We start from the raw sequence: 19,788 nt of genomic DNA on the forward strand, positions 1-19,788 counted from the left end.
ATTATAGGGAATATAGATGTAATCCCTAGTCCTTTCTTTTTCATGCCAATCAATGAGAAGTTGCACCTGAGATCACAGCACCATCTGTATCGATGAAAACATCTGGGCCTGGCAAGCCAATGGCACCCTTTTCACCCTGTAAAGATTCAATCGGTTAAACGCAAACTTCCCATGACCTTATCACTCAAGCTCTATGTACCCTCAAAGCCATTCCCCCGGGAAAATGAAAGCTTTCTCCTTCTGCAACTCCTGATTCCCGGGGCCAGCTAGGTCCAGTAAATTTCAGATGAAGGCAATGCAAAGGACACCAGGGGCCTGACACTCAGTTTGCACACCTGTCAAAACTAAGGGATCCCAATTTTATTTAGCAACCCCACTCCCAGGTCATCTGCTTCTGGGTCTGGGACACAGATCCCAAGAATAGACAATGTCGCCACACCAGAGAGGTGTAAAGGAAGGGGCAGTTTCAACTTTTTTTCCCACCTGAAGCAGGCCCAGGACTCTGCTGCTGTCATAAGCTTTGTTAGCAGATGATTTCAGGCAGAGAAAGTCAAAGGAGTCCTGAGTCCAGGAGGACTCAGTTATCAGAATCAGATACAATGGCATATCTGGTGGGGGTGGTGGGAGCTGCCTGCCCCCAGTATAGGTGATAAGGGGATGCATTGTCTGTAGAGAATTTTAAACAATCATAAAACCAAAAATTTGGCAATTCTAAGCAATGTCAGTAGTAGAATATTCCTCCTTGTAGAGATGGATTTGTTCCTACAACCCTCTCCTGTGCGCCCCCCATCCCCTGCTCTTAGTCTACTTCTGATCAAGCAGTATCTAAGGAAGGCTCGCTGGTTTTATGTGCTCAAAGTAGGGTTCATGCACTTCACATGAAAGTTCACATGCACTTAACATTTAAGAAGTTAAAATATGGAAAGAATACTTCATCTCATAGGTAGGCATTTGCTATGGTCCAGGTGTTTGCATCTCCCCTGCCCCCAATTCATTTTGAAAACCAAATGCCCAAAGGGATGATATTAGGACATGGGGCCTTTGGGAGGGGATCAGGTCATAAGCGTGGAGCCCCCACAATTGGGACTAGTGCCCTTAGAAGAGCAGGCTGAGAGAGCTAGCTTGCCCCTTCCACCATGTGAGGACACAGTGAGAAACAGTGACCGGAAAGGGACCCTCACTCAACCATGCTAGCACCCTGATCTTGGCCTTCCAGCCTCCAGACCAGCGAGGAATAAGTAATTTTCTGGTTGTTGTTTTTTTTATAAGCCACCCCATCTGTGAAACTTTCTTAGAATGGCCAAAAGGACTAAACAGCATTTATGGAAATTCTTCACCCTTCCACCACCCCTATCCTGGATTTTCACTTCCCAACAACATTACCTTCATTCCTGGGAATCCATTAAGCCCAGGGAAACCTGAGGCCCCCTTCTTGCCCTGTGACAGAAACACAGTTAGAATTAAGTCAAATGTCTAAGAGCATAAGAGGGAGTGGTCTTTGGACGAGGCCAGGGCAAACGGCATAGGGATCTTGGCAGACCTTCCAGGGTATACATGGATTCTACCCAACTCTGGAGGGTGTACAATGTTCCAGAAGGCAGTTTGGCTTGGGGAAGCCAACTTGCCTGTTAGGAGGTATATGGGCCCCAAGGCTAGGGATCAATACAAGCAGGCTGGCCTTGCTAGCCCCTGATAACATAATGAAGCAGTAGGACCATGGAACGGCACTGGATTGGTCAACCCTGGATATTCAGCCTTATGGGTGAAGACAAAAGAAGAGAGCAGCTGAGATTATACCCATCAAAGGGAGGTAGACAATTTGTACCATAAGCAGTGGTTCCTTCTGGACTGAGGCCATGTTAAGTAAAGCAAGGGGACCTTTTGATTAGTGATATTAACCAAAATACCTGACTGCCTGGAGGGCCTTGGAGTCCTTCCAAACCCATGGGACCCTGTGAAGAGAAGGGATCCACCTTAGAAAGATTAATAACCCACATTAGAAAAAGCCAGTAGACTTACATAACAAAGTTTTCCCACTGAGTTCAGGACTTAGCCAGCTTCTAAAATCAGGTTTGAGAATGTCCCTAGACCTGGCTTAATGACTTCTAAGCACTAATCCATCAGGCTGAATAGCCACACAGAGCATTTTTAAAGAGCAAAATAAATGGAAGCATTTTAAGTACTGGGTGGAATTTGGTAGAAAGCCTGGGTGGTATTATACTTAGTCTGTATTAGTTCCAAGTCATGACATTTTTAAACAGATTGTGGGAGGGCTTCTTGTCTCTCATCCCAAGTGCATTCTTTGCTGGTGATTATGTCTTTTCAAGACAAGGAAGTAGAGAAATAAACGGCAGGGTAAAGGGCAAACATTGCTGAACACTCAAAAGATTCTTAATGAGGTTTATGACCAAGCCAAAATCACAGTTCTCTAAATGTTACCTCTTTAAGGCTAAGGCTGGCCAATTGCTTATAGCCGAATAGCTAAGTGCCTAAAGCACTTAGAATCACGAAGGCTAATAATTATTTCCTCCCCTTGAAGAGGGGTTATTACTGGAAATTATTGACTGCAAATGTCACTCATTGTGTTCTAGACCATCCCAGGCCTGTTTCTGTCCTTTAAAGATTATGCTCAGCCCTCTTCCATTACTACAACATCCTCACCCTAGCCTACATTCCCCCAGGATAGAAAGTAGTGAAGTCAGGACAACACTCAACCCATTATTAACTCAGAAGACAATTCTCTATGATGGCAAGGAAAGGAAGTTGGCTGAATTCCTTATTCAAGAGAGCCATTAAGTCAAGGAAATGGGGGCAAAGTGAAAGGAGGGGTCTCAGGGGCCTGGTGGAGAGTTGAGGAAGAGAAATAAGAGAAACTTCGGTGGCTATCAATTTATACAACATAAAGATGCGAACAGGACAAAAAAATGGACCCAATGGACTGGATAACCTGACAGGCCCAGGCAAGAAACATTCTAGGTTCATACCCTAAGTCCTGGCAAGCCAGGGATTCCCTTTTCTCCTTTTTCTCCAGCAGTTCCAAATCCCTAAAGGAAAAAAAAAAAAAAAGAAACCACAAGTTATAATATCCATTTCCTCAGAGGTCTCCTGGCTCCATCCAAAGCAGGGAGGTTAACTTTGAATGAGTGCCTTTCCCACTGGGGAAGCTTACCATACTGAGTCTCTTGTCACTGCCTGAGAAGCCCCCTATAGGGCCGGGGAAGAGTTTGGATCATTCATTCAAAGTTTCCTCTTGGTTTTAGAAGTAATGTCTTGTCCTCCTAAACATGATTACATGTCTTCATAGCTACATGGACTAACAGCAGAGAAATTATTAAATATCTAATTATCCCCATCTGTTAGTCCACGTAGCTATCATGTCCCCTATAGGGCCTGAGAACTGTGTTCATCCTTGGGGGTCAATACCAGAGGGAAGCACTTTGTCCTTTGGGGGCATGATAGCTGCGTCATCCTCTTCAGTGGGAAGGATTATTTCTATCTAGATGTGGTCTAGACCCCTGCGGGCCCTAGCAGCACTCCAAACGGCACTATGACACGGTCTTCAACCCCTCTTGCCCTGCTCACAGGAGGTGAGGGCTTGCAGCCAAGGACATGACCTGGGGGTTCTCTAGGGACAAGCAGAAATCAAAAAAGCAGAGTGAGTGAGAAAGCTTCCTTCCCTCTGGGTCCAAGGCAAGCATATTCTGGGCCCTTGAGGTACAGAAGAGTTCACTACCAAAGTACATAATGTCTTTCACAGCAGACTTTGCTGAGGCCATTTTGCTGTTATTGTTTAAATGTGGAGTTTCTGGAGCATAGGTTTTGGCAAACAACATTGAGGCCTATTATGAGAGTGGAAGGAGCCACGACACTTTCTAGAATGTAAGCTTGTGAAAGACAGTAAATGTTGTTGGCATGTCTCATGGCTCAGCCGGTTGTGTACCCAGTGCCTGAATCCTGCTTCTTGTTTTTTCTTCCTCTTATATACTAAAAGCATTCCAACGGGTACTGGGAGTTGGCTGAATAGCCCTTAGCTTTCTAGGCCCAAGTGGTTTTTTCTTAGTTATTGTTACTGTTTTTTCATGTAGGGCACTCTGTGTGTGTGTGTGTGTATGTGTGTAGCTTTTCATTGTGGGGCAGAGGGTGGAAAGTACGTCTGTGAAGGGTCTAGTTCAAAGCAGACTTTGGTTCCCTCTTGTCTTTCTGTTTTTCCTCCATCTCTAGTTGTAAGGCTTATGGCTCAGGCCTCATGCTGAATAGGATTTCTATTTGAAAGGTCCATGGGTCAAGTTGAACACAAACTTATTTGAAAGCGCAGTGCTGCATCTCAAATTGGAAACCAAGGCATGCTGCCATCTGGTGGAATGCGTCTCTGGGCCTCCAAAGCCAAGTGCCGTGCGGCCTTCCCTGACCTGTCCACGGAAGCTGGGGCAGCCCACGCTGCCCCCGACTCTTATCAGCACTTAGATGGGTTATGTAGGAATCTGTAAGCAGAAGGTCTATACCACACTCCCCTCCATCTCCTCCAAGACACGCCTCTGCATGCCACACATATACAAGGTCATTCCATACGTCCTTGTTGAATTCAATAGAATGACCCAGAGAACAAAGCAACAGGTGAAACAGGTCCAGGAACTCTCATGCTGTCTACCTATCTTGCCCACAGTTGCAAAGACAAGAGGACCTTATCCTCCTGCTTCAGAAAGCAGAAAGGCGTGGGGTGGGGAGGAGTGTCTGGGTGGCTTAGTCGATTAAGCGTCTGCCTTCGGCTCAAGTCGTGATCCTGATCCCGGTGTCCTGGGATTGCATCCCAGGGTGGGCTCCCTGCTCAGCAGGAAGTCTGCTTCTTCTTTTCCCTCTGCCTGCCTCTCCCCTGCTCATGCACACACACACTCTCTCTTTTTCTCTCACTAGCAAATAAATAAATAAAGTCTTTTAAAAAATAAATAAAAGCAGACCTCTCTGTCTCTGGACTCTTGTTTTCCCAGACAGCTTTTGCTACCATGTGTGTATATATATATATATATATATATATATATAAACACTAAAAAGTTTAAAAAGGAAAAAAAAAGTCAAAGAAACTTCTTTATGTGTGTGTTGCGGGGGGGGGGGGGGCGCGGTTAAAGCCAATGAGACAGACACGACTTGGCAAGATACTGGTATGTAGGTGCAGCTTGTCCCCCAGTGCAGGGAGGCACCGTACAGGGCCCTGCTGACCAAGTTGTTCTAGCAAGATGTCCTGGGACCCCACTGTGTCACAGCCAGTCCTTGCCAGGAGCAGTCTGTCCTGTGCCCACTGGTCCCAAACCCCTTCTCACCCATGTCCAAGATGGCCTCATTAGAACACTGGCTTAGCTGCTCCTAGGCCTGCTGGCTAGGGTCCTGGTCTCCTGCTATTTTTGGTTCAAGGACATTAGTGGCTCTGCAAAAATTCAACTTCAGTCACATGGCCAGGAATAAGGGGATGGGGGGTGACATAGTCACCGAGATAGGGGTAAAGCGGGTGGTACAAGGAGCAGGCATGCTGCAAATGCTAGTCTGGAGCCTGGGGATGTCAGCCCCGTGGCCCAGGGATGGCCGCTTTGGGTGTGCGTCCTCAGAGGCATGGCCACCTGAGAGGCAGGTCACCATGCAGCCACCCTCTGTCCAAGCTTCTCCCCCACCCCGATCCCAAGCAGGCTCCCCATAGCCTCAGCCGAGCCAGTGGAGATGGCTAGACCCACCTGTACAACTAGGGAATTTTTCGAACTGGGAAAGGGGGGGCAAGGATGGGGCTCAATCTCACGACCCTGAGATTGCGACCCTGAGATCCTGACCCTGAGCTGAAATTAAGAGTCAGAAACTTAACTGAGCCACCCAGGTACCCCATAACTATGCTTTTAAAAAGTTCTTATCTCCTAGAAATATCGAATTCTTCTATGTTGAAATAAGTCTGTTATTTGCTTCAGCTTGCCTTAGTTGCTAAATGTCAAAGCTAAATGATGAATACGCAGCAGGATCATTATGCCATTCTTTCTTCTTGGCACTTGTTTAAAATGCTCCATAATAACAAGTATACTTTTTTTTTTTTTTTTTTTTTTTACATTTTCACTCCATGTACTTCTCTCTTATTTTCACTGCTATCACCATAGTCCAAACTGGCCTCATCTCTCCCCCGGGATGATGTAATAGCTTCTGTTTGCTGCCTCAGCCTCCTCTCATCCTCCACACCCCACCTCTAACCCCTGCCAGAGTGATCTTAAAAGAGCAGGTTAGAGGGGCCCCTGGGTGGCTTAGTATGTGTGGCGTCGGACTCTTCATTTTGGCTCAGGTCATGATCTCAGAGTCTTGAGATCAAGCCCCATGTTGGACTACATGCTCAGTGGGGAGTCTGCTTGAGATTCTCTCCCTCTCCCTCTGCCCCTGACCCCGCTCGTGCTCTCTCTCTTTAAAATAAGTAAATAAATCTTTAATAAAAATGCAAGCTAGAGCCTTCTGATGGCTTCCCATTCTATTTAACATAAAAGCCACATTCGACCTACAAAGGGCTCCATGATCTGGCCCTTGCTCACCCTGCTCCACCTGCTTGTTTTCTTGCTGGGTTGCTCAAAAGGGTCTTGGCACTTGCTGTTCCTTAGGCCAAAAAAGCTCTTCCTGATCCTCACCGGACTTGCTTCTTCATAATGTGCACTTCCTCAGAGAGGCCCTTTGTGACTGCTCTGCCCAAAGTAGCTCACCCCCATTCTCACTCCACACTCCATCACTTTAGCCTTTCTTTAACTTTCTGGGTATCTCTTCTTACAATATGAACCTGTTCTTGATTCATTTGTTTGCTTGTTTATTGTGTCTCCTTGGCTTACTCCCCCGTTAGAATGAATGCTCTTCAAGGACAAGAACTTTTACTTCTTTGACTGTTATTTACTGTGGTGCAGCAGAATGTCTAGACCCACCTGTCTGGGACCTAGGCACCCTCAAAAGGTACATGTTGAGGGAAAGACACTATGATACAAGGGCAGATAGGAGAGTGAATACAGGATTTCTAAGATTAACTACCATTTACTGAACAATTGATACATGTCAGGCACATATGAAGTCCTCTCCATGCATATTATCTCATTTAATCCTCATAACTATGCCATTATCATCCCCCCTCCTTTTATTTTATTTTATTTTTTTGAGGGAAGCTGGAACTTAAGAAGGTTGAGAAATTTGTCCAAGGTCACATAGCTAGAAATTGGTGAAATCAGAAGTCAAGCCTAGGTCTGTTTTCAATTTACAACTTGAGCTAATAACTGCTAAGATATATAGCCTAGTTGAGAACCATGCTAATGTGCCCATGGGTTTGAGAAACAAGAACATTTCCTTAAAGGCCTTCTAATAAGGAAGATGGTAGAATGCTCTCCAATAATCACAGGAAGAGGTTAGCTTCCTGTTAGCTTTCTATTGCTATAGCTTTTGTCCAAGCAGGTCTTTGAATACATGTTGACCAAATGGGGAAACTTACCGGGAGACCCGGAGGGCCACTAATTCCTGGGAAACCTGGAAGCCCTGGTTCACCCTGGAAAATGAACCAAAGATTAGTGAGTAGCAGCAGGAAACAGTGAACATAAAGGATATGGATCCCATGAGTTGCTTGGGCTCAGCAGTGGGCAATAAAGAGGGTGTCAGATAGTATAAATTACCCAGGATCCCCAACTAATAGCTGTACCAGGATATCAGTTTGGGGAGCCCCTGTAGTATGGGAAGTACCAAGACCCATGGCAGGGAATGAAAACTGTCTTAAACAGAATCTCAAATGTTGAAGCTAATTGGGAGATGGAAAAGATGATCATCTGCTCTCTTTCTAGAGACAGGAGCCATTCAGTGTGATACCCTGTTGCAAATTCCAGGCCGCAAAGAAATCAACAGTTTGGGGAAAAGAGTAACAATTACAGTTTGGATGGGAACCCGTAACACTGTAATCTGTCTTTCCCCAATATGCTAATTTACCTAGTTGTGTCACGGAAGGGGTCCTTAAGGTCTGGGAATGATCAGGGAGACAGGTAATCTTTCATATGCTCCCAAACTGTTTCCAAATTAATGATTACTTTCTGTAAACCTGAAGAGGGCCTGGAGCTATTGCTTCCACAAAGACAAAATTAAAGAAATGGGAGTAAACACCTTCCCCTGCCTGGGTCCCTTGACCATAGGCACAGAATCACAAAACCTAAGGGAACCCTATAATGGAAGGGAATGCAGGATACTGAAAGGTATCTACCACCCTAACAGCATACAGGCATTCGAAAATTACCAGATTTACACTCACTCACAACAAAAAAGAGATTATAATGTATCTCAGTTAAACAGGTCCACAGTGGCTTCAGCCAGAGTAGTTCATATCAGGCGAATTAGGGAATCTACTGCCACTTGGTGACAGTATACCTGATTTATAGGGTCAAGTTTTACAGGTGATAACTTCTTTAAAAAGGTAAAGTAACCATGTATACCCTATGTGTCCTGTCACAGCGCTTTAGGGACAAGATAAGTATTGAGAGCGTTGGGAGTTAGGAGGGAAAAAAAGCCCAAGTACTTAACATTTGTTTTAAGTTATTTAGCATCTTGGTAATTGAATTTGAGAAACCAAACCACAGAAAATATGACTTAAACAAATGCTCAGAAGCCCAGGCACACTCATATCCACACATGCAAACACAGACTTTTTAGAAAGTTTTCCACAGGGGATAACACAAAGAAGGTTTTACCCTCACTTCCAAACAAAAAAGCATGACCCAGAACCCTCTTTTCTTCCAATAGAGTCTGGTTATTAGAGCTGAACTTTGGTATTAATAGGAAAAGGGTGGTTAGCATTTCCTATGCTTAAATGTTCACTACCTTGGATCCTTTTTTCCCTTTGGGAAATCCCATAAATTCCAGCTCCCCGGTAGATGGTGGGGGTCCTGCAGGGCCTGGGAGGCCAACATCCCCCTGTAAGATCAAAGGGAATGTTAAGCAAAGCAGAAAGTTTTGTCCTCTGGATGTCATTCACAAATAGACTGTCTACTCCTTTGGTCTCTTTACCCTCACCCTTGCCTCACTGAGGAAACAAAACTCTCGGTACCAAAGGGGTAGGAAGAATTATAAGCCTGGCCAAATGCATTTTGTACCAGAGGGAAAAAGCCAGATGGATGAAAGGAAACCACAGGTTTGTGGTTGCCAGGGTCATGCTTCAAAGGGTATTTAGAAGAGAGAGGAAAAAAAAAAAAGGCCCTTGAGCAAGGAAAATGGCCGCCTCTTAGCAATGGCGATCAGACTCTAATTGGTCCAGTCCTTGCCAAGAGCATGAGCAGAGGCAGTGAAGTCTGAGTTAGAACACTGGAGGTTGGATTTGCTCCTTGGAGGCAGTGTGATCTACAAAAGGCAGCCGTGAGGGGTGAAGAGGCCAATCTCCCAGGCTCCCTCAAGCTTCCCAAAATCACTCTATGGCTTGTGCAGACAGAAACAGGGGAATGAGGGAAGGGATGTAGAAGAGAATGGTGAGAGGTTGAGGAAGAGATAGAGGGCATAGAGAGACAGGAGGAGAAGGAAGAGGAGGAAGAGGAAGGATGGAGGGAAGAGGAGAAGCAAAGAAAAGGAAAGGGAAGGTGACACAATATACAGAACACCAGGGTAATACCCAGGTGGAAGGAGGAGGGAATCAATTTCAACCAAGTGTGTTTCTAAGACATGCACACTTCACAGGTCAGAAGCAGAAAGACTACAGTATTTGGAAGAAAAAAGACCGCAGGAGCTGACATGTGGCATGCGTGCTCGCAGCCCCTCCTGGAATCATACCGCAGGACCCATGTGGAATGGGAAGTGCTCATTTCCCGAGGCAAAGATCCAATTCCCCTTAAACTGAGCAGGCACATGTGTGCAGCTAGAGATGGTACTGGGAACATATGGAATGCAGATTGTGTTTTCCAAAATCTATTTACCTTGACTCCTTTCTCTCCTTGGAAACCTAACCCCATATTCCCCTGGGGCACAGCATTGCAGGGAGGAAAAACAAAATCAATTACTAAACAAGATCCAAGAACTTAAATTAGAATGCAGTCTTTTGCCAGAAAGTGTGTTTAAGCAAACCAGAGTCTCTCTGGGGAAACCAGAACACTTAGTGGTAGGAGGCCACATGCCCCAAGAAAAAGTATACTTACATCGGGACCAGGGAAGCCTGGGGGGCCTGGAGGACCCTATATTAAAAATTAAAGGAAGGAGCACTTGTTAGTTTCAGTCAAAAAGAACCTGGGTATGTGGAGAGTCACTGGAAATCAGTCTCTCACTCCCTCAATATATTCTGGGTTTAGCACAGCAGATCCTAGCTCTCTCTCCCATGGTGTCCCCCCCCCGCCCTTTTAAAAAAATCTCCTTCGAAATCTCCCACGTTGCACTGATGATCACGTTCGTGCTAAGGTGGGGGAAGACTAGTGCACCATTCCTCCCAGTAGGCTAGACATTTTAAAAAATAGTGGTCTTGGGGAAAGCTAAACCAAAGTAATCAGTGGTGAGATTTCATGCACTGGAGAGAGAACATTCTGGAAACAGGTCTTTCCCAGAACCACATGGGGATAACTGGCTATGTTCTTTCTATACTGATGAGGGCAAATAGGTTTGGTATCCGAAAAGATAGGTAGGTAGGTAGGTAGTCCTGCCCAAGGTGGGGTGTGGAGAAGGATTTCGAAGCTACTTCTGTGCTCAGGGTAGGTGATTGTGGGGACGGTGTGATTAATTAGCAGGGTCTGTCATGGGTGAGGGGGTGGAAGGTGGAAATAGGTGTGCCAGGCAGCTGCCGTCCCCGGGTGCAGAGCCGGAAGGACTCTGATAAAGACAACCATTCCTTATAAGAGCATGCTTCACTTGAATCCTCCAAGAATGGAAGTTGCCTTTTTCCACTACGAGAGCCTACACAGGCTTGTATTTAATGCATGGCCTGGTGGGGAAAGCATTCATGGGAATACTGTGATCACGTGGTCAATTTACATTGGTCTTACTTGCAATCCTGGTGGTCCCATGGGTCCTACAGCTCCTGGGGAACCAGGTGCTCCTGGTGGACCCTAGAGAGGCAAGTTTTTATGAAAGTCAGAAAAAAAGAGTTTCTCAAGAAAATTGGAAATATGCATCCACAAGAGTTGCACAAGAATGTTCATAGCAACTTTGTTCATAGTAGTAAACAATTGGAAATGTCCCAGGTGAGCATTGATGTGAGGACTGATAAATAACTGAATCATCTATACAGTGGAATAAATACTCATCGAAAAAAGTAACAACCTACTGATATGTTATAATGTGGGTGAATCTCAAAAGCATTGTGCTAAGTAAAAGAAGTCAGACCCCCAAAGGCTACATATTATACTATTTTCTTTATATAAAGTTCTAGAATGGGAAAAACTGAACTATGATGGAGAGAAATCAGGACAGTGGTTTCCTTTGGGTGGGGACAGGGATTGACTGGGAAGGGGCAGAAGGGAACTTTCTGAGGTGAAGAGAATGTTCTATACCTTAAGATGGGTTTGGGTTACACAGGTATACATCTTTGTCAAAACTCAGCAAATGTACCATTTAGGATTTGTTTATTTTGTTTTAACTTTGACATAAAAAGAAAAACCGCAAAGACATATTGAAGTCTAGCTAATGATAGGCATGCTGTAGTATTTAGAGATAAGAGCACTATTGTCTACAATTTACTTTGAAATGCATCAACCATAAGATGGATTGATGGATGGAGAGAGATGGATAGATGGATAGAAGTGGGATAAAGCAAGTATAGTAAAACATTAATGGTATGGGTGTTCACAGCAAAATTCACTCCCTGTTGCTCTATATTTGAACATTTTTTACATTAAAGTGATGTAAAAAACAAAAACTTCAAAATAAAGCAAAAAAACTTCCATTAACATCAAATAAAGTAGACTTTGGGACAAAAAATATTACCAGAAATGAAGAGGGGGGAATTTTGTCATGATAAACTAAGTTCCTCAAGAACACATAACAATCTTAGATATGAAACACAATCTGATGAAGTGAAACAAATCCGCAAGTATAGTTGGAGAATTTTAACATCCCTTCCTCAGTAATTACTAGAACTAGATTTAAAAGATCAGTAGGAACACAGAAGATATAAATAACACTGTCAACTACCCGGAACCGATGGACATTTTTTAGATCATTATACTCCAGAGCAGCTGAACACATTCTCTTTAAGAACATACAGCACACTCAACGAGACAGTTTCGTATGCTGAGCCATGAGACAAACCTCAACCGATTTAAAAGGATTGAAATTTTCCAGAGTGTTCACTCAAACTGCACTGAGATCAAAGTAGAAATCAACCATATAAAGATAGCTGGGAAGCTGCCAAATATCGGGAAATTAAACAACGCACATTTCCGTGGGTCAAAGAGAAATGCAGATGGGAAATGAGAAACTATCTGAAACAGGGTGGTTAATGACAATATTACAAGCAAGACGATAAAATCTAAGAGAAAGATGGTATGGGGAAATAGATGGCCCGATAAAAATGGAGGGATGGTAATGAGGTGATAGGTAAGTGATGGAGAGGCTAAGCGAAGTCACGAGAAAGTAGGGGTTCAGAGGGTCCCAAGGAAACTGAATCCTGCTTCGACCCATACGTCCTCAGTCTTCACTCACCTCTGCTCATGAGCGTGTTTACACACGTCCTGTTTCTTGCCTACATCTTCCCACACCACTCTTTCTGTTTAGAAACTTCTTCCCAATGCGGGCCAGTCCAAACATCACCCACAGTTCTCAGAGGCTACCTTCTCCATCTTAGATATAAAGTCTCCCATGATGTATCTTTAGGCAGACAGCATCTCTTCCTCCAAGCTGGTGAGAAATATTTATGCCACGGTCCTACTAGTTTTTCACATCTTGGTGTGTGTTTCGGAGGGGGTTGGGGATGGGCAGAGACCCTGTCTGCACTGTCTTGGGGATCGAGAGAGCATGAAAGGGGTGAGGGGTAGAGGGAGAAGCTGGCTCCCTGATGAGCAAAGGGCCCAATGTGGGACTTGATCCTGGGACTCCAGGATCATGACCTGAGCTGAAGGCAGTCGCTTAACCAACTGAGCCACCCAGGTGCCCCACAGTCCTACTAGTTTTTCACATCTTGGTGTGTGTTTCGGAGGGGGTTGGGGGTGGGCAGAGACCCTGTCTGCACTGTCTTGGGGATCACTCATAGCACCTTGAGGCTAGTAGGAGCTCAATGGTGGTTCTGGAATGAAAGAAGAAAGGCAGGAACCCCGACATAGGAAAGAAGAAAGAAAGAAAGGGCTTTTCCGAGGCCACTTCAAAGGAAAGCAATGATGACGTGGCAATTCAAGGAAACAGAAAGTTCTTTTTTTTTTTTAAAGATTTTATTTATTTATTTGACAGACAGAGATCACAAGTAGGCAGAGAGGCAGGCAGAGAGAGGAGGAAGCAGGCTCCCTGCTGAGCAGAAAGCTTGATGCGGGGCTCGATCCCAGGACCCTGGGATCATGACCTGAGCTGAAGGCAGAGGCTTTAACCCACTGAGCCACCCAGGTGCCCCGAAAGTTCTTATTTTTTTAAGATTTTATTTATTTGAGAGAGGGAGAGCATGAGTAGAGGGAGGGGCAGAGGGGGGAAGCAGACTCCCCACTGATCAGGGAGCCCGATGTGGGACTCGATCCCAGGACCCTGGGACCATGACCTGAGCTGAAGGTAGCCACTTAACCAACTGAGCCACTCAGGCACCCCAGAAAGTTCTTATTAATACAATTCATGGCCTCACATGGACTCCCAATTATTAAGAGTCCCTAAAACGAATTTCTAGACAGAATAGCTTTCACAGAAGAGTGTTCCACTTTTTTTGTTTTAACCCTCAGCATTCTGAACACACAGAGAACAGTTAGTAGATGCTTGTTGAACAAAAGGCAAAATTCTTTCTTAATGCATCACAGGGAGTATGCAGGTACCCGGCCTAAGGGTCTGGAAGGCTGCTCCCTGTGTAACTTGAAGCCGACAGCCGACTCTCTCAGAACTTTATCACCTGGAAAATGTCAACAGCGTGACCCATTCTACCTCAACTGTCCGGATATTCCTTGAGAATGTCTACAAAGGCCTTCGAATGCCATGGCAAAAAAGAATGCAAAGGGACCCGCAGTGACTTCCTACCAAACATTGAGCACTCCACCCAGAAACGACAACTTACAGTGATTCCATCCAGTCCAGGCAGCCCAGGCTCCCCCTGAGAAACAGACAAAGGTAGGATACTGAAGAGATTAATTAAGCCTGCGCTATTATTTTGTAGATAACGGACCTACACTTCAAGAGCAGAAAAATACATTGCTGATGGCTTGGGTCTCCTCTGTCAAGGTCTTGTGTTTTAAATAATGCACGAATTGGGCATATTCAACCACTTACTTTTTTTTTTTTCCTAAGAAAAATCCGGACTCCAGAAGACACATATTATAGCCTTGGTTGAGCAGGATTTTATATTTTACTTGGAGTAATTAATTTTCACCTTTGCTAGGAACTTATCAATTAGAAACTGCTTCTGTGGGCTGGTGATTCTCCTGCTCTTTTTGGAAGAGAGCAAAGCTACCTTCCCGTGTGCCTTCATCCCCAGAGAATCTGTGCCCATATGTATACAATGCAAATCAGACATTTCAAGGGAGAATCGACAGAGCATACAGTCTCTGATTACGTTTTAATTACTTTGCAGCATCTTAAGTCACTGTATGAATCTGTAATATAACCATCTTGTGGAAATTGCTGTGTTCCACAGGGTCCAGGGTCTCTGTGATTTTTGGCAAAACCGTTTAATCAATGCTTGCTATGACAATGGCTATATTTTGACACCTGCTAGTCTTACCCCGTTTGGCTTATGGTCAAAAAAAAAAAAATCAGCTCTCTGCTGCGTGGAAAGAGCACTGCCTGGGTTTTAGCTCTCTGGTAAATGGGCTATGTGAGTCTAAGCAAGTCACATAGCTCCAGTGTACCTCGGTTTTTCTACCTGTAAAATGAGCAACATGAATCCGATAATCATGAGCTCCCTTCCAAGCCTACCATTCGACCTTTGGCCATGGCATCTAAGCCAAGAGCCCAAACCCTGTACCTTTTCCAGTTCTCAGCCACCTGCCCCAATCACCACCTTCCAAATGGATTTGCAGTGTTTTTGGTTCTGTGCATGGATGGAAAACAGAAAGGTGCCAACCTCAGCTGAGTGAACGTGTGTGCACCTTCCCTTCAGATGCTGGGCACATCGATTCCCATCTGCTACCAAGGGAATAATGAGCTCACCTCCCACTCTGCAAGGGAGTAGGGTCAATCATTTGGGCACCAGAGTTTCCAGGTAGCATACACCAAGAGTACAATCACAAGAATACAGAAGGTTCTGGTCAATTCTAGAAAGAGATGGAGGTTTCCAGCCAGCTGCAGAGTTGATGGGCAATTTTTGCAGACAGTCAGGGGCCTGGTGAGGGTAACGGGTTGGTGTGCAGGTACAGAAAAGGGCGGAGCCAGCATCCTGGGCCGGTGGCCATGTTGAGATGGGCAGAGACATAACATGGCTTCATACCAAGGTATGCAGACATCAAGGATTATAGGGTAAACAAAAGGTATCTGCCTTCAGGAAATGTCTTGGTTTGTCAAAGAAAATGATACCCATGCAAACTGTTTGTTTGCTGATCTGTCTCTTATTTTGGGTGTAGATCCTATAAAGCAAATCTCTTTGACAGTATGGCTGCAAACATTTCTGCCAGTGTTTCCACCACCAAAAAGCTCCAGATCCCTTTTAGATCTAGCTTGGTCTGCTCCTTAAATAGAGACACAGATGCTAGTTCTGGGAACATTCTTGTTGGAGCTGGGCCCAGTCCCGGGGAACTCAACTTATAGCCAGCCTACTTAGCTGCCTGCCTCAGAGGCTCTTACCTTCATTCCTTTGAAAGTACCTTGGTCAAAGACAGGTTCGCCTTTAGAGCCTTTCTGCCCAGGAAGCCCCTGAGTAAAATAAGAAACACTTGTGAAGAAATGCGTGCACACACACAGAGTTTTAAACAGTATGATCTGATCACATAGAGGACCCAACGTCGAGAGTCTGGAACCATGTGGTTTATTCTATGGCTGTGCTAAGGGGCAAAGAACATCCCCAAAATGGGTGCTGAGTCTCAAAGTTATATGGCTGTCTCCCCAACTCCCAAGTCAGGAGTCTGTAAAGGAAGTAGGGGACTTTGACTCTGTTCAGAACACTGACCGGAACATCCACATATAACACATGTGTCATTCGGAAGCCTCCGGCTCATCTGCTCCACCCCTCACAGCTATGTCGCTGACATGGTCCCCAGCTATGACTGAGCTTAGAGAAGTTCGGTAAAGAGGCAGATAGTAAAGAATTGAAGCTTTGTGGGCCTTCTCTGGGCTCTGTCCTGTATTCTGCTTCTCTTGTTCTGCACAAACCTTTAAAAATATCAAACCAAGCCGCGGTCATGGGTCACACAGGCCAGTTTGTGACCCTCCAGGTTAAAAGATGTCTACAAAACCATCTCCATCTTGTGCTTCTGCCACAAAATCTCAGCTTCAAGGCCTGTCTAAAAGGTGTTAACATGGAAGACAGGTCAAAGTACACTGAACCTGACTACCAAACCAGACTTTTTTATGGTCTCAGTGGCAGACGCTGGCTAACATCTGCTAAAAGTTGTCCTCGTGGGGAAAATCAATGTCCCTATATCTAAGGGGAAGTCAGGATTAGTATTAGAGATAGGAGTAAGCTTCGGGGACTGAAGAGTTGGCTGAATTATGGATTCCTTGAGTTCACAGATCATAGGTGTGATAGAAGAATCAGTGGGTCCCCAAAGCACCTTCTTTCCTAACATTTCCTGTTTCCCCTTATTCTTATGGCTTCTCCTTTCATCAAAGAAGCTTGACAGAATATCCCCTCGCAATTCAGCAGGATTAGTAAGGGTTCAGCTTAGTAAAATCTACGCCCAAGTTCCTATTTAGGCTTAGGGGACGCTTAGGGACAGGATTAGGTTTTACCCTTGTCCTTTACGCTGTCTGAATGTTTATTACGTCAAGATTTCTTGTCTCCCTCTTGGGGGCAGCATTTCCTCACTTTGCTGGATTTCCATTCTCTTAACACAGATGTGATTTGCTCTCCTCTTCTGTTGCCATGGCAGTGTTTGGAGCCCTTTGTGACCCAAAGAAGCTCATACTATGTAGGTAATACGTCTTTCTCCACCCCCCACCCCCACTGCATTTTGGTTCGGTCTTTAGATGTCAAGGTCCTTTATGCCGACATGAGACCTGTGTTTTGTCTGTCTCTCTTATGCAGATATCCACACCCACAACTTTGTCACTGAAGGCACTGGTGATGCTCTTCCAATAAAATACTAACTAAATAATGCTTCAATGAACATAGGGGGCATATATCTTTTTGAATTAGTGTTTTTGTTTTCTTGGTATAAATATCCCGGTATGGAAATAACCTAAGTGTCTATTGATGGATGAATGGATAAAGATGATTTGATATACACACACACACACACACACACACACACACACACACACACACACAGGAATACTACTCAGCCATTAAAAAGGAAGGAAATCCTGCCATTTGCGACAACATGGATGGAGCTTGAGGGCATTACGCTAAGTGAAGTAAGTCAGACAGAGAAAGAAAAATACTATATGATTTCACTGATGTGTGGAATCAAAAGTAAAACCAAAATAAATGAACAAGCAAAACAAAACAAATCTTGGGGACAGAGAGAACAGATTGGTGGTTGCCAGAGGGGAGACTGGGAAAGGGATGGGCAAAATGGGTGAGGGGAATCAAGAGGCAGAAACTTCCAGTTACAAAATAAGAAAGTCATGGGGATGCCATGTACAGCATAATGACTATAGTAAATAATATATTTTTAAGGATTTCATTTTTTTGTAAGCTCTATACCCTAATGTGGGGCTCAAACCCTGAGATTATGAGTTGAGTTGCGTTTTCCGCTGACTAAGCCAGCTAGGTACCCCTAGGGTAAATAGTATTGTATTGCATACCTGAAAGTTGCTAAGAGAGGAGACCTTGAAGGTTCTCACCATAAGAAAAAAAAATTTGTCACTCTGTATGGTGACAGATGGTGACTAGACTTAGTGTGGTGATCATTTTGCAATTTATCAGATCATTATGTTGTATGCCTGAAACTAATATAATGTTATATGTCAATTATACTTTAATAATAACAACACAAAAAGAATGTGGGATAGCACTGGAATAAGACATACTGAAAAAAAAAAGCCAATTAATTCATGTAGCTACAGAATCTGTATAATAGTATGATTTCTAGCTGAATCTATCACCTGAGTACCCTTAGTAGCTTAGGTTATTTCAAGTAAGGTTGGTAACAGGCTTGAATGTGTTATTTTTCTCTTCCCAGTTTGTAAAAACAACCTTGCAAGGGCACGGTATCTATTAGAGGTCCTTTAGATCCAAATATTGGATCCCTATCTGGATGAACAGAATTAAATAAAAGTGGTGACAGCAGGATCTAAAAAAATGCTCTATCAATCTTGGAACCAAGGGTTATGGGTTGGGTGGGGAGGAGAAGGGGGCAAACTATGTCAATTCTTTCTCACTACAGACACTTTTGGGACAGAGGACTCCTTGATGTTGGAGGAAAGTTGTCTTGTGCTAGTAGTGTACCCGGAGTGGTGACAACCAAAAATGTCACTAGTAACTGTCAAATGTTCCTTGGGGTGGGAAATCATCCCTGGTCAAGAATCACTGGTTTAGACCAAGCCTGCCAAACTCTTTGGGTCATTATCAGTGCTCCCATGATCTCACGTAAGCCTTCCAAATACTGCATTTTCCAGTGTCATCTGATGTGGGAACAAGTCAAATAGCCCAAGTGTGTACTTTGCTCTGAAATGTACTAGAGGCTCTTCAGTCTTGCCAGCTCTAAAATCATAATTTGAAAAAAGAGAAAAAAAAAACCCTCTGAGAAGTGGAGCATGTGTACCTCTCCCGCAACTAGTATTCTTTAGATGCAGATGCTTAACGAGGTCTCCATAAAAGCAGGGAAAGACAAAGAACACCATTTGAAATAACCAACAAAGATTCGGCAACATACAGGTGGTCCCAGAAGCCCAGGATAGCCCTCAGGGCCCGGATATCCAACAGCTCCTTGAGTGCCATTACAGCCATCCAGGCCAGGTGGGCCCCTGGGCCCTGGCTGTCCGGGGTGGCCCTGTTCCAAGAGAAAAGAAGGGATCACATCAGCCACAGGACTCCGACCTACCCTGACAAGTTCCCCAGGAAGAAAAACCAAGTATGCTGCCCACCTCTGGCTCCTTGTCCACGCCCTTTGCCCTATGAGAACCATTCTCTTAGAGCTTTCCTCCACACTCAGGTGTATGGAGCTGGTGACAGCGCAGGGGGACCCCCCCCCAGAGGATGGATGTTTTAACCAAACCCGTGCTGAAACCAAAGGGATCAAGCCTGAAGAGATGGGATACACAATGGGGGGCAACTTCATCTTTCCAGGGTACAAAGATGTACTAAGATAGGACTTAGCTGTCTGGCCGCTGAAGGGTTACCATCAGGGAATCACGCCAGGCCTTGGGACTTCCTCAGAATAGACTAGAACCCGGGCAGCCTGGTGTGGCTCTCTCTATTGGGAAAGCCTGGGGCTTTTTAAAAATACGGCTCTGCCTAGGAAAGGATGCTGGCTATTGGTCAACAGAGCAGAAGCAGTTTCCACGGCACCACCCCTGTGTCTTCACTTCTTCTCCATACTTGCTACTGAGACCATTGTTTTGCCAGGGGAA

At 44.8% G+C, this 19,788-nt stretch overlaps 1 protein-coding gene across 1 annotated transcript in view; it reads right to left on the minus strand.

Annotated features, from left to right (window-relative positions):
- Window positions 1–19,788, minus strand: part of COL4A6 (collagen type IV alpha 6 chain) — a gene marked incomplete at its 5' end in the record, with an annotated part of 276,139 nt that overhangs the window by 35,560 nt on the left and 220,791 nt on the right. Inside the window, 12 exons of the mRNA XM_080795774.1 lie at window positions 67–136; window positions 1,384–1,437; window positions 1,908–1,952; window positions 2,985–3,044; window positions 7,481–7,534; window positions 8,848–8,940; window positions 9,930–9,971; window positions 10,149–10,184; window positions 10,983–11,045; window positions 14,180–14,215; window positions 15,901–15,969; window positions 19,092–19,208. Of these exons, the coding sequence (XP_080651900.1) occupies window positions 67–136; window positions 1,384–1,437; window positions 1,908–1,952; window positions 2,985–3,044; window positions 7,481–7,534; window positions 8,848–8,940; window positions 9,930–9,971; window positions 10,149–10,184; window positions 10,983–11,045; window positions 14,180–14,215; window positions 15,901–15,969; window positions 19,092–19,208 (739 nt within the window). The remainder of the gene's footprint in view (window positions 1–66; window positions 137–1,383; window positions 1,438–1,907; window positions 1,953–2,984; window positions 3,045–7,480; window positions 7,535–8,847; window positions 8,941–9,929; window positions 9,972–10,148; window positions 10,185–10,982; window positions 11,046–14,179; window positions 14,216–15,900; window positions 15,970–19,091; window positions 19,209–19,788) is intronic.

The sequence above is a fragment of the Martes martes genome (assembly GCF_963455335.1).
Source record: "Martes martes genome assembly, chromosome: X".
NCBI classification, from domain to species: Eukaryota; Metazoa; Chordata; class Mammalia; order Carnivora; family Mustelidae; genus Martes; species Martes martes.